Genomic DNA, 15,636 nt, shown 5'->3' with positions numbered 1-15,636 from the left:
TTACATGCAGTCATAGAGCCGAAAGGACATTCAGAAATTTCATTGCTCCCGTAGGATGCAGCGCAGACAATATTATTCACAAACCAAATGAGATTAAGGTTTTACGAATTTCCTCTCATTGTAAAACAGATGCCGTTTTTGTTAATAAAACTACGAATATCAGTGGACACACTGAGCTTAAAGATATTGAGTAACTGCAAATGGACTTTAGAAAACATCTGCACGTATGAATATTAATCATACACTTGTGTGTGGAAGGGGATATTCTCTTCACAAGTGCAATATCGGAGTCTAGAAGGCAGTCGAACTGTTAACTTATATTATGAAATCTTCGATAGATTTAGAGAAAGTTAAAATCGTTGGAAAAGAGTCCAGCGGTTATCTTAATAGATAACATTGGGCACTGCGAAAAAAAAACTGCACTTGAAGCAGAAAATAATCGAATAATTATCAAAGGGAGCCTACGTAGATATTTTCCTGTCAACTCTCATCTCCATCCAGGAGGTATCTTCATCTATTTCTCTCTTCAGCTGCTTTCTGTGTAGTCCAGACTCAGCCGGTCCTTTATATTTTTGAACAAAATATTAAATATTCTGTTCATGTTTGAAATGTTTACGCCGTATATGCTTTACAATTGTGAAGCCCATTGAAACAAAGCGCTTCGTACCAAATGAGATTATTGGTGAATTATCATCCTAGAATGGGTCCGAAAGTCACTGAAGCCAGAAACTGTTTTGCTCGTTTTGAAGAGGTGTGTTATCTGTTTTAATAAAGAAGAGGGATCCACGCACTCCCGTTTGGCTTCCAATTAAGAAATGCTGTTTCCTGATCACCTGTAAGAGTTCTTGGAGAATCTCATTTCATCGAATTTATATTAATAGGCTTTGCGAGGATTTCAAATCAAAAAGTAGTCTTTCGGATTGAAAGGGTGCATTTCTAATAGAAGAGAGTGAGTGAATCCAATTTCAATAAAGTTATTCTACACTTCTCTTCTTTCATAAAGTAATGTATTTCAAATACAATTTAATTCATTTGTACATTCACTTGCAGATCGACAGGAGTCCGTCCTGTACAGCGTGGAAGGTGGATGTGCATAACAGCTGAACTTTAACTTCGTCATCAATGGTGAGGTCATCAGAACCATCAGAGTTCTGGTCTTCGTACCGCTAGCAAAGGAGTACAGACTTTCCCCGTTTTCCAAGACGATGCTATAACTCGACATAATTTCTTTGCTAATTAATAAAAATGTTTATCATTTCCCAATGATTTTTTCGTAGATGAATTATCTTCTTGCTTACGTCCTTCTTTCTTTGTCTTCTTTCAAATCTTCCTAACACCAACACAAACAGCACACGCGAAACACTCCTGAAACAGAAAATGCGCAACTAATTAAAGAACATAATACACAGCCAAAATAGAGAAATGAAGACTAATGAAGCGGTGTAGACGACATTTTTCCGATGATAAACTCAACTAGAAATGTTGATAATTCCATGTCACATTTACTATAATGGGGACGAAATTTTACATAATTTCGCAAGGGAATTGTAATTTCTTTTGCATCAGGAGAACAGAAGCAGTAAGTACCAATTAGAAAGAAGAATAGATGCACCGAAAGCAATCTCCTGTCACTACGTTGTCATTCCAAAGGACTGGAGTACAATACTTTCGTCTTCATGTACCCATTTGTTACTAAGTTAAACTATTTATTTAAAATTGTTGTGGGTGTTTCCTTCACACCTCATGTCATCCTGCTTTTCACTGAGTTGCACAAAATTTATCATACAGTCGTTATATTGAGTTTTCTGTTTGCTCCCTAATTTTATGAAAAGCAGTGTATTATGGAAGCGCAAAACAGAAAAGAAATAGAACATAATATGTTGACAATACCGAAGTGGAACAAACGCGTTTGGTTCATTGACATGGACTTGCAGGTAATACGTGTAGAAATTGGGAAAGTAAAATTAACCGAATTTGGAACAAAAAAACAAAAATTGTTCGTATTGTCACAGCAGCGCTGAGAAAAATCAAGAAAATTTATTAAACACCTGGGAAAGATGAATTCTCAAACAGCTGAGTTGAGTAGAGTGTCCTCCTGGGATTCGGTGGAGTTTTTTTTTTTCGATGTTGAACCTATACACAAAAGGTTGGTTGATCAACCTATAGCACATTAGTACCATATATGGGTTGGGGCAGGTGGAACTCGTTTACACTTGATTAAAAAGACTGTACTGTACTGTACTGTATACTGCATTCCTTGGGAAACACATCAGGGAAAGACGCTCCACAGTACAGCAGAATCAGGGATGAAGGAGGAGGAAAAGAAACTGGTTCTGTGGTTTTCAAGGTGTATTGTGTTTGGTGATAGTTGCACTTGTTCCAAGGACTTAGTACTGGGTTGTGGAATTATTGAAGCCATTTCAGATGAACATTTGAAAGGTACGTAATAATAATAATAATTCTGGGGGTGAATAAACTTCATGTTACTACGACCTACAAACAACAGTCTTATACCCGAGAACCGCAATCATTTTTTTTTCAGGATGATTTTAACCACTGATTATTTGCTTGCATCAAAATCTATCAGAATGACCACGAGAAAAACTCCTCTAGTCACTGGTTTTAGTTTAGAGCCTACAATAGTCTTTGCTCTAGCAGCATTATGGAATGTTGACCATATACTGTTCCATAATAGTAGACTTCTGGAGAGGAGAAATTTATTATTATTATTATTATTATTACGTAACTCCTTCAGGAGGCCAAAGATTCATCGAGGGAGGGCACGCACTCTGCAACTCTCTGTTTCCACTAATCAATCCACCAACTACAAAGAACTGCAACTATCATTATCTACACCAACGCCATCTACCGCCCACCAATAGATTTATAGATGCAAACATTACCAGAAAGCTGACTAAATCTATTTATCATGTTCTACTGACCATCATTATTAGCATAATAAATATACGCGCCGGTGGAACCTTCCAGTAAAATTCTGCATTCATAGCGTTGCACACTCGGAAGAACTTTGTTGGTCCGATTCCAGGATCATCCTGAACGAATTTATTTTCTACCATTTTGTAATTCATTATTTTGAAAAATAAAAGGAACTGCTTTACACACGTTTTTTGTGAAGGAAGCATTTAACTGCAGGACTGATTAAAAAAAACCGAAGAACTTCCGTCCTTTCATCCTCAAGTCTTCATATCGCATGAAAGGAATTCCTTGTGGGGAATATCAGCTGCTTGTCGATTGACGAAAGTTGTGGCCGATCTGGCCGCTGACTAAATCTGTCAGCGGCCAGATCGGTTTGAAAGCACCAGTTCTCGTTTAATCACTGAAGTTAAGCAAACTTGAAGCCAGTTAGTACTTGGGAGGATGGTACCTGGGAACCCTGGGTGCTGCTGACATTAATTATATTTAAGCCCCTCCGTAGCGCAATTGGAAGAACGACGGTGCGTTGCGCCTTTCGATTGGAAAAGGCCTAAGTTCGATTCTCGTCATGACGGGAGGTATCTTTATACGAACGTTTTGAATCGAAGGTGAGTTAGCTGATCTCATACGGAGGTAGCAGAGTTTTTTCTCCCGGAAATTAAGGTTTTTCGTCCTGCATACAGAAAAATCGGCTCTTCAGAACACACGCAATTTACAGACAAAAAATACAAGCTGTGGTGGCGGTGGTGGCCAGTTGATGGCGCCGATGTTGATGATTGGTGGTGGAGACGGAGAGTTGTACAATAGGTGTCCTCCCGCAATGAGTCTTCGGACTCCTTGGAGGTGTCACGAATAATAATAATAATAATAAATGTTGTGTCCAATCTCTTTGTGAAAGCGAAGGGCATTTGAGAAGAGAAAATACCCAACAAAATTCAAAAAAGAAAGAATTCTTTAGTTCTAGGAAGAACATAATTAGAACATTCCACGCGTGCAAACAACCAACTCTCATGATAAATTAATACTATGGTGAGTCAATGACAATTTTTTATGTCAATTGGTTTACGTCGTGGAAACATTTGCATGTTCTCAAAAAATTCGCTTCATTGTGGTTGTGTAATTCGTTCATTCAACCGAATGCGTTTATCGGAAGACTATTTCGATCAAATATAAGTGGCGGAAGGGGATCAAACAACGCATTAGGCACTTACAAATAAGATAATTCATAGGAAACTGATGTAGATGGAGCAAGTTTCTTCCGAATAATCGTTGTTAGATCGCCTCTGATCTTCTCCGCCATTCTGTATTTTAAAATGATTTCTAATTATATCCCTCTACTTAAGTTTTGGCCTATTTACTGAAACGATTGCATAAAAAAATGATTTTTCAATATCACAATAGCACTGAGTTCAGAGAAATATCGTGCTGCTCTGGACCTCAACCGCCGTTCCAATTCGTCCCATAGGTGTTTGATGGGGTGGAGGTCAGGACTTCCAGAGGCCAGGCAGTCGTTTAACACCCATCTCTTCGTACAGTTCCATAACAACTGAAGCTTCGTGGCATGGGGCATTGTCGTCTTGATAGTAACACGGGTCCTTTCCATAAAACCTCCAGTGTAGACAGACCTGATTGTCCAGAATATCAAGGTACTGAGATGCTTTCATGGAACCCCGTATACAACGACCAGTGGTCCCCATCCCCAAACAAGCTAAATGCACCCCACACCACTACTCTTCTTCCACTAAACTTTACTCTGGGTACAACGCACCGCGGTAACAAGCGTTCACCAGATTGGCTCCACACCCACATCCTGCCATTAGATTGGAAGCAGATGAACCTTGCTTCATCGCTCCAGACAATCGTTTTCCACTGGTTAACTGTCCCGTTCATTTACAAGCTCTTCGCAACTGGCCAGACGAAGCACCTTGTTCAGTGTTTTGATGTACGGCTCATGTGACGCTTCTCTATCGTGGAAACCCAGCAAATGGAGTTGATTTGTACAGTATTAGTGCTCACGATGGTCTTACTGGAGCTCTCGAACTCATGACGGATGATCTCTGCCTATTGTAGCCAATTTTTGCGTGCCACCCAATTTAACACCGTCCTATCACTGTCAATCATTTTCGGCTGCCTCCCTGGTTGTTTTTGTGTAGTAGTGATGCCAGAACGTCTCCAGTTGTTGATCACATCGCCTACCGTTGATTTTGGCTGCTCCAGTTGAGCGGTAATAGCACGTATGGACATGCCACCAATGTGACAGCTGACGATGGCACCTCTCTCGTAGTCACATCATTTTGCGAAACCGCCTGTATTCAGTTACAACAGGAATAAGTATTTCATCGAAGCACTGCTTCCTATTATCTCTATACCGGATTTTGTGTTATTAATAAACCGGAATATTCCATAACTTTAAATAACAGTTTTGAAAAAAGAAAAGATCTGAAGTGAAGATTTCAGATTATGACATCACGTGTAATGCCTGTACCTTTCTCTATGTGATTCGCATAGAAATGCATGAGAAAGGAGTCAGTGACCACTCTTTTTCATATCATCTTGTCTTTTCAATACATATTAGGTTCAGTGGACGATCATGGTTAGTAACTTGTTTCATGCACAATCTAACTGATGATACGAAAGGACGTTTAATCCTGTCTGCACGGCCTGCCTGATTGGCGGAATAGATAGTCCAAATTTCCCAAAGGGGAATCCGTTACTTCCAAAGAGATTAGCTCACCTAAATTCAGTTAAAAATAACATTCAAAGGTTATTCATTTCCTAGAAGCAACTCGGAGCGGTCCTTACTAACTGAAGGGTATTCCAACTAACACACATATGTTCGTATTTCTGTCTTTTACTTGATTTTACCTCTAACTCCCTTCCCATACTCATTCAAACTCAGTCATTCAATTGCTCACGGAGTCGTTTTCAGTTCCCAACTTACAAGCCTATATAGAATTGCAGTATGTTCGTCAGATTTTCTCTCGTGGCCCCCTTACCAAGTCATGCCCTTTTCAGATGTACGCACATAACTGCCACTGAATTAGAAATCTTTAGGAAGATGTGCCTAAACGTCCTTTACATAGCGAATATGCAAACTAGTTGGTCACGCGCGTCACACAAGTGTCTTAGGCAACAGTTTATAAATGCTCCTGGTTGGTCAGTTATCATCATTGGTGTCCATTACATGGATAAAACAAAGAATCTTTTAGAGTTTGATAAAAGGCTTATTATCACACAACTCTTATTTCAGCACAATAAGAGGTGAAATATTCCTCCGTGAGGGAAGAGATCGCCTTCTGAGAAGCCTTGTACAGACAACCAGAACTCTCTGTGCCAGGCAATTGACGAAGCATTTAATAAAGTTTGTGCCCAACTGACATCTTACCGAACTACGAGCAGGGAACTGAAGAACATCGGTATCGGCAATAGCATGCAGAAAACCACCGATTTCTGCGACGTACAGGAAATTTCGTCTGCAGTGGTATCAGGAACACCGTGCCTGCACACTGGAAGACTGGAATAAGGTCATACGGTGCTACGAGGCACAGGGCCTAGATCTATCCCATCGGTAAGCAGAGTGTTTGACCGGAGCCTCCTGAAGCAACGAACCCCAGATTGCCTTGTATACACAACCCAAAGTTCTGGAGTGGTGTCATAGCGTAGGGCATGTTCTGTTAGTACAGAACGAGTATCCTGATATTTCTGGGTGGTCAGTGGTACTCAAAGGAATATTTGAACATTATTGTTGATCAAATTAGTCCTACAATGTTCACATTTTCTCCAACAGGTGATGGTTGTTTCTTGACGAGAATGCTACTGTCAACCGCGCAAGAATTGTTCAGCAGTGCTTCACCAAGAATGATAACGATTTTCACCATCTTCCCTGGCCATCACAACGCTTGGATCTGAATGGACCAAATACTCGCAGGTATACTGTTCCATTCACACCATATAATTTTATTTTGGAAACATAATTTTAAAATAAGCCAAGTGCTGAACCTCACAGTGTTTCAGAACCTGGCAGTCCCACTCTGATTTTATGTGGTCAACTTGGTCGCAATTGTTCTGTTGTTGTTCCTAGGCATGTCCACTTCACAAATAACATCACTTACAGTTGATTGGGGTGCAGCTGCAGCAGCGCAGAAATATTTCGACCTGAGTTGTTGCATAGGTGAACTACTATTACAATGCCATGTCAAAAGTCACTGAGCTATTCAGTGTTGCTCATTTTACTATTAACACTTTCATTGCCAAGCTGAAAATTGGAATTTCGTGTGGTGGCCAATTTTTTTAAATTTTTTTTATCTAGCTAGCGACGTCCACGCGACAACGCGTGATCGGCCGTTTGGTGAGAACTCTCACCGCTCGATATCGCGTGATTGGCAATGAACACGTTAATGTGTCTCTACTCAGACTGCAAGACCGCGTGCTTTCTTTTATACCTGCATGAGCCGTGTATGTGACGTATATATCACACCCACTTCTACTGCTGTTGTACGTGAGTTGTTTTCGAGAATAGCTGCGGATATAAAAAAATTGTAAAATGGGAACAATAGAAGTTCCATTACCAAAATTGGCAGGAGTTTGATCTTTCAAGATTAATATAATCGAAAAAGCATCTATTTTTCATACATACAATGGCACTGTTTCCAAACCTTTTCGGTTCACGACGCCCGTAGTGTATCAGGATTTTTCCATTGAACGCAAAGGCAGAACAAAGGCCTACCTAACAGTTGCAGTGAGCAATTGGTGCGGTTACGTTAAGTTAAAAAAGTAAACGAACACACGTATTTCAAATTCACAAACAATTTATGTAAAAAGTATTAAATGAGAACATAATTTGAACAATCAAATCATTGAATAAATAAATCGTAATTAGAGGGACGGGTGAGCTTGTTCTTCACAGTACATCTACTCAAATGTTGGAATCAAACTGGACACAGCGACCCTCATTTCCTGTTCCAACTTGAATTTCGCATGATACTTGAATGATATTTGAATGAATTCTGCATGATACAACCGCAGAAAACCCAGCGTCTCACAAACATGATGTCGCAAATGGATTTAAGATTCGCTGAGTTTTACCATTTAACAGCGGATATTCATCTTTTATTGATATCCAAAAGTCAGTTAGTTCAATGCTGCCAAATGTTGTCTTTCGTGTATTGTCGCAAGACAGCTCAATAACATTTCACTGAAAATACTGGAATACTGGGCGGCAACCCAGGGCACACAGTTTTGGAATAACTGTTTTAACGCATGAGGTAGTAAATAAAATATTCAGTACACTTTATGTGTACTAAATATTTTATTTACAATAACTGAATTGGTTCTTTCTTATCGAGATTAACATAACGTGCATCTCTCTCTCTCTCCCTCTCAAATAAATAAATTACTGAAAATCTGCGATGTTGTGCAGCCCTTATTCTATCTGCAAATAACAGCAGTCTTCTATTTATGCATCCTTTAAGTGACCACAAATTTTCTGAGTGACACACTGTGAGGGTTGAGATGTGTTATTCTGTAGTTCCTGGAAGCACTGTCTCCTAAAAGCAACGAACAGTAGTCTTTGGAAGGTTTAAATCAAGGTGGTGTCTTCTCTTTGATGGATATGAAAGTACGACTGTGCATACACACTTCTAAAACAGGCCAATTTCATCTAGGTCAGGGATAGACAACCTATTCCACATGCGCGAAAAGGGGCGCATTGCATCCCAATGATAATGATAAAAAGTTAAGCCTATTTATGCAAAAAGTATTAACCACAAACCTATTTGTAGAAAAAAAGCTAAGTAATTATTTTTTACCGATTTTTTGTTTCGTACACATCTTTTGTGCATTCACTTGTTTGACCCCCGAGGCGCCAAGAATTAGATGCAGTGGTGCATCACAGGTTTTCGTCAGTTTACCATTGATACTCGTACGCTACGGAGTTGTGCTTTGTTCATCCTTTGTGAACATTGGCAGTTTTGTACTCTTTCAAAAATTAAGCCTTGTTTTTACATTTTGGTGCCCATCAGAGTGCAAAAGAAAATGAGAAAAAGAAAAAGAGAAGGTGATAGTAATGCGAATTTAACGAAAAGTGGGAAAATGAGTTCTTATTTAAAGTGAATCCGTGAGGAAACACATCAGACTGAAATAGAAGGAAAACTGAAGTTAGTGCGTGGATCTGAGTACGGAGAGAATATGTTTGTTAAAAGAAGTTATGAAAGTTTGGCGATTATAGAAGCATCCTAGTATTTCTCTGATGGAAAAGAAATTGCTCGGTCTTTACTGCAAATATTTGCAAGATGTTTTTCGATAAAAATATCGAAAGTAAAGTAGGCGAAATTGCTCTGTCAAAGCAAGCAGTTACGAGATTCACCGAAGAATTCTGTCACGATGTACAACTGAAACTGAAAGACCTTCTCGGTGCTTTTGCTTTCTCTTTAGTTTTGGATGAATCTGCTGACGTATGTGATGTAGCCCAGTTAAGCCTTTTTGTAATAGTTATTGATGATAGTTTTTAAGTTTCTGAGGAGGCTTATCAGTTTGAATCGCTTCATGGAAAAACAAGAGGATCAGACATATTTCAGTAAAATCATGCCTAGAAATTCCACAAGTAGATTCACATAAACTCATTAGCGTCTGTACTGACATAGCGTTGTCAACGATAGGTAACGTCGCTCAGACTGCAACATGTTCGAAAATATTTCTTGTCGTCCTTTACTAAAATATCACTGCATTATACACCAAGAGTGACTGTGTGGTAAAACGTTAAATTTGCAGTCAAATGTGCTACCGGTTGTGAAATGCGTGAATAAAATTAAAGCAAGACGATTGAACAGAAGAGAATTCAGAGACTATTGTGAAGCATTCGTTGCAGAATATGGTGGTCTCGTTCTTCATTTTGAGATGCGCTGGATTTCTAGAGGACAGGTTCTGAGTGGATTTTTGATACTGAAAAATACTGTTCTTAAATATTCTAGAAGAGAAGAATGAGCAGCCTGAAGAAAGAGCACTTTTATGTGCTAACAACTGGTTGTTTGATTTAGCATTTCAGTTGATCTTAGAAGCTATCTCACTGATCCAAATTTGAATCTGCAGGACGAGAACAAATCGTTTCCGAGCTTATTAAATGATATCAATGCATTCAAGATGAAGTTAGATAGAACTGTTTTCCTCTCAGTTAGAAAATGAGAATTTGCGCCATTTTCTGCGCTTAAAAGAGCAGCGTGAATGTGCTGAAGATAACCAGCCTGGTTGGCCGGGGATGAGCGTATCTCTCTCAAATTAAATGGCTGTGAGTTCGAATCCCACCATGGGCATAAATGTTTGTGATTGTCTGTGAAGATATTAGTGGTGGGCGGTAGATGACGAAGGTAGTTGCGGTTTGTTGTAGTTGGTGGATTGAGTGGTGGAGATGGAGAGTAGGGGCCCGCACTCGATGAGCCTTTGAACCCCTTGGAGGTATCACGACGACATAATAATAATAATGGCAATTTTACAAAATATATTGAAAAATTCCGGTATTTCAAGAATTATTTGAAAGTCATTTTTGTGATTTTGCTAACGATGAGGACTGCATACTTGTATTTATAACTTCACTTTCACTTATTGAATAAAATATCATGAAGATGTCTTGTAACACACAAATGAAACTTATTGATTTGAAACCAATTCATTATTGCACATGAAATTTGATGGGCTTCCCTCAGTCCCAAATGCTTCTGGCATGATTAATTCCTGGCGATCATTACTCTGTGAGCATGCTAAAGAATTAAGAATATTTGCCGAGAGTTATATCTGTTGTTTCGTAACGACGAACAGATGTGAACAAGCATTTTTAGTCAAGAAATTGATTAAAAACAAAATGAGGTCGCGACTGACTGTTTTAATGTTGAAGAATTCTCTGCTGCTCTCAGTAACTAATTTAACTCCAAACATTAAAAGGTTGGCAAAATCCAAGCAGGTCCAAAGTCTCATTAAGGTAAGTAATGTTTATATTTTTTATACTAAATTCATATATCATGTCTATGTTAAATATGTTTATATTAACATATTTGTACGGGGATTTTAAGGGTACAAGAGTTGTATGACACATCTAAACTCATACATGAAATATTGGCGCATGGAATGTAAAAGGTTGGACAATCCTGATCTAGGTTAAACAAGCTTCAGCATGAAAACCTCCTGCTGCTATCTTTGCTATGAAGTGATCGAGAAATTCCAAAGTGGGAATGAGATCTATAGCTCCAGCCTCACCAGGCGCGTTCAGATTGTGGATCCCACAACGACTCATATGGGAGTTGAACCATCAACAACTTGCAAAGGTGTTGGTTTCTTTTACCTTTCACTAGATTTACAGTTAAAGACAATACGGCATAGACAAATGATGCAGTAAGGATAAAAAGTGGACAGAGATCAGAGATGGCAGATGGAAGTAAGAAACGAGATGATATGTGGAATCTTCCATGATCCTGGATCAACAATAATCCTACAAACCAAAAGTAAACAGCATACATTAAAAATGCCGATAACGAGAGATAGATGTACCTCACAAACTTTGAGACTTCTTTTATTATTATTTTTAATCAGTTATATTCCAAGTTCATTATTATACTCATTCTATTTTCTAATATACCGAATGGTATCATTCTTCATCTGCGGCCACTAACAACCAAGAAGTCTTGGAAATATTCCAAATTTTACTGGGTAAAAGAAATAATGACCAAATCTGGTGCCATCAGATGTGTTAAAAAGAATTTTGTAGCTGGTGGTTTGTTAGAACTGATCTAAAAATGACTTCCCTCAAAATTATTAGTCAATTAATGCAGTTATACTTTAGATTTAGAGCGTTCTTTCTTCACGGAGAGTTTTTATTGCTGATGCTGATTCCAAAAAATAGTCTTTCCAACTTGTATTTTCCTCTAAAAATGTGACTTTAATCCACTATATGAATACCAATTACACATCTGCCAGCCCTGACTTCCTGGGATGACAATAAAAGTATTTCGTGTTTCTCTGAGGTACATGTTAACAGATTTTTGGTGTGTCTCCTAGGCTACAACACATGGGCACTTTATACTCCTGGACAAGACAGCAATGCCATGTCTTTCAGTCTGTAGACGAGTGTGTTAGTCCGATGTGTGATTTGAAAGTGGTATGGAGATTACATTTATTTAGCACTTTAGATATCCCCGTTTTCCCCTGGATTTTGTTTTCTCAAAATGAGTAATTTATCTGTTTTGTTTGATCTGTAGTATTTGCTAAACATGTAGTAACGGAAAGGGATTTCTGTTGGTGAGAACTGTGTCATTGTAGCAGATATCCCTGGCTCTCGAGTTAGTATTTTGAGAATACCGTATTACTAGGCTGAATGATAAGGTGTGCCTATGTCAATATTTCTCAGTGTTGACAGTACCTTACCTTTCTTATTTATTGGCTTTCAATAAATAAGAAAGGTAATGAACTATATCAGAGACGTATGACTGAGGTGTCTAAGAAAAGGTAGATAGTTATTCAAAAGATAATACTCAGCTAACTTAGCAAAGCCTCTTATCATCCCTAATAGTTAACTCTTCCCCACCCCTTCTTTATAACTTTCAGTTAATTTCAAATCTGTATTGTAAAAATTCAGATGTCCCAATTTGCTTTGATATTATTTCTCTGTTTACTTGTATAATCCCCCCAAACGTCTCTAGCTAATTTTATACAGAGCATTTAGTGAGCGAAGTATTCAACACAGCTCACCTAAGCCAGTTTTCTGTCTCCAATATGCTGAATTATGTATTTGTGATTTGATCTCATTTGATGGATTCATTTAAAATACAATTAAAAATATAAAAATAAATAAATATATCCTTCTTGGACACATTAGTCACATGTTTTTCAAATTATCTGTTGTCTCTTTCTATTTACAGAAAGCAAACACCACACCAAAAGACATATAAGAATCATATCATTATCTGTGTATCTTCAAACAATAACAAATACAGGAAATCTGTTCCCAATGACAATTTTATCAGAACTCTACAAACTCTTCCACACATTTTCAGCCAATGGCTACAACTCTAACACAGTAGATAAAATACCCGAGACAAACACCAAAGGAGACCAAAGCAAAACTGTTTCTATCCCATATATTCAATTATATGTGAAAAGACAGATAAATCAATAATTAAATAAAAATAACCCCCACTCCATGTTAAAATCACAAATTAAACTAAAAACTTTCTATTTTTTTATCAGACCTTCACACACACACACACACACACACACACACACACACACACACACACACACACACACACACACACACACACACACACACACACACACACACACACACACACACACACACACACACACACACACACACACACACACACACACACACACACACACACACACACACACACACACACACACACACACACACACACACACACACGCACGCACGCACGCACGCACGCACACACACACACAAAGCTGCACAACCTAAAGCACATCAGTGTGTGCTGCATATGGACAAGGGCATACGAAAACCTGCTGACATGTTTCTTGAAAGTTGCACGGGAAGGTGAGAGAGGCTACTGAAGTTCTTGCCCCACTGAAAGCACTGGTTTCGGAAGACTAGTTCTAATAATTATCCACTGAAGTTTTTTCTCAAGGAAAGGCATATCCTGTATTGTCATCATCATACATAAGGATAGGATCTGAAGTCAGTGACAGGTCATTCATATACAGGAGGAAGAAAGTGAGTAAAATTCTGCGGTACTGCATCATTGATAGGGAAATATGAGGAAGTTGTTAAATAACACCCAATCAAAATATGCAGAAAACAAAATATAAGATGTAGTTTGGTGAGATATTAGAAACCATGAGTGACCACCATTGCCTTCTGCAAACCTTTATGGGCTTAAATCCAAACATGGGTGGTAATGGTTAGATCTGCTGTAGATCAAGAATGGCAAAATGCATGTTGCTGTCAGTGATTAGCTGGTGGGTCTCCAGGTGATGAAGAAGTTGGCTGGTGATGTCGTCATCATTTCCGAGAGAAAACAGGGTTACAAAAATTGGAGATATAGTTGTTAATTCTGTTGCGCAGGTTTTTAGTACAACAGCAGGGAAAAGGTCAGAATAGCAATCTTTTACGCTATCTACTGGCTGGTCAGTAGAATCACTTTATTACTGTGCCCTTGTGTTGAGAATAGTACTGTACAGTGTATTTGACGTGTCTCTGAAAACGTTTCACCTGTACTGCATGGGAGAAGGGGGAAGGAGACAAAGCCGATAGCAGTGAAGTACAATGAAGTTCCAACTTGCAGTAGATACTTCACATCTCTATGACGCAGATGGTGGTGGTGTTTAACAAGGAAATGGACAGTAATCTACCACGAAGACCAGTTAGCATTCTCTGCAACAAGTGGTGGTGGGTAGTAGAAGGTATTGATGGTGGTAGATGGTAATGAGCAAGATGGTGAATTGTTTGTGGCAGAGTAGAGTGCCCTCTATGATGAGTCCTTGGACTCCCTAGAGATGTCATGTAATACCAGTAATAGATACTGTTCTCGAGCAGCAATGTTTACCAGATACAGACGTGTGCAAGCAAGCAATACATTACATATCATCCATTTAATAGTCCAAATGTGTTACGTGCCTGTGCCTTGGCTTATTATGGACAAAAAGATCTCTTAATTAGTATATACCACACAGAATACCAAAAATATATTTGCTACCATCATTATAGCAAGTGAGGCCTGGCAAACCATCATACCGATTTGGATAGGAAAAAACTACAATGCTACATAAATGTCAGCAGTCAGAGAGACCAATTTTGGAGTGAGCAGCAGCAATAAATACTCCCCAAACTACAACAAGTATAGTGGCATTAATTTATCAATAATTTGTGAGAGTCATTTTAAGTCCAATTCCATCTCAAGAGCTAACTTTTATCCAGAATCAGAAATGCACCAAAATAAGAGTTCTTTTGTCAGCTGTGGAAATGTTTCTAACTTGACTGTACCCATATGACTAGTTTTTTGGCGTCTGAAAGTGGATGCGATTTACAGTCCAAAACTTAATATCTTATCTTGTTCTTATTGAGTTTATTAAGAATGTATTTAAGATATCAATCTTACATATAGAATATCCATGGTGCCACTGTCTCACTGTATGAAACTTGTGAATGCTTCATGCTTAGCCTGAATATGTATTTGGGCTTACAAGTATTCTTCTTCTCCAAGATTTCAAAAATTTATATACCAACTACTTTTTTTACTATCTTCATGTCCTAATAATCTCATTAATATAAATAATGAAAATTTTAATTTTCTTGTACAACTTTTGTTTTATACATTTTAGATATTCACATTTAAAGAAAGTAAAAGATAACATTAATGAAGATATGAACTACATATCTACATGTAGTTATAGATGCCATGGATGAAGTTCACATTTTTTTAACTGTGACAGTTTTGTAAACTATTTTTTTATGAAAGTATCTTTCATCTGCTAATTTTATATGTTTCGGATTTTAATTTATTAATATATCAAAATGTTAGACCAATATTATTAATTAAATATACTTATTAAAGACGCATTTCAAACTATTCCCTTGTTCAATCAAAAAATGAAACTATTGCAATTTTCTATTTTTAAATTAATTTATTTAAATCACTCATAAGAAAACTGACTGGAATTTGAAATAAAATAATATGT

At 38.0% G+C, this 15,636-nt stretch overlaps 1 protein-coding gene and 1 pseudogene across 1 annotated transcript in view; both read left to right on the top strand.

Annotated features, from left to right (window-relative positions):
• Nucleotides 1-1,097, top strand: part of LOC150099881 (alpha-2-macroglobulin-like) — a 136,193-nt gene extending 135,096 nt beyond the window's left edge. Inside the window, exon 23 of the mRNA XM_090403164.1 lies at nt 1,051-1,097. Coding sequence (XP_090259290.1) covers nt 1,051-1,097 — 47 coding nt within the window. The remainder of the gene's footprint in view (nt 1-1,050) is intronic.
• Nucleotides 1,098-3,292: 2,195 nt separating this feature from the next.
• LOC150099880 (5S ribosomal RNA) lies at nt 3,293-3,410 on the top strand (annotated as a pseudogene).
• The last annotated feature ends 12,226 nt before the right edge of the window (nt 3,411-15,636 follow it).

Source organism: Typopeltis vanoorti, chromosome 13 (assembly GCF_054136105.1).
Source record: "Typopeltis vanoorti isolate ZY-2024b chromosome 13, IOZ_Tvanoo_1.0, whole genome shotgun sequence".
NCBI classification, from domain to species: domain Eukaryota; kingdom Metazoa; phylum Arthropoda; class Arachnida; order Uropygi; family Thelyphonidae; genus Typopeltis; species Typopeltis vanoorti.
This window is presented reverse-complemented; position numbering and strand designations above follow the sequence as displayed.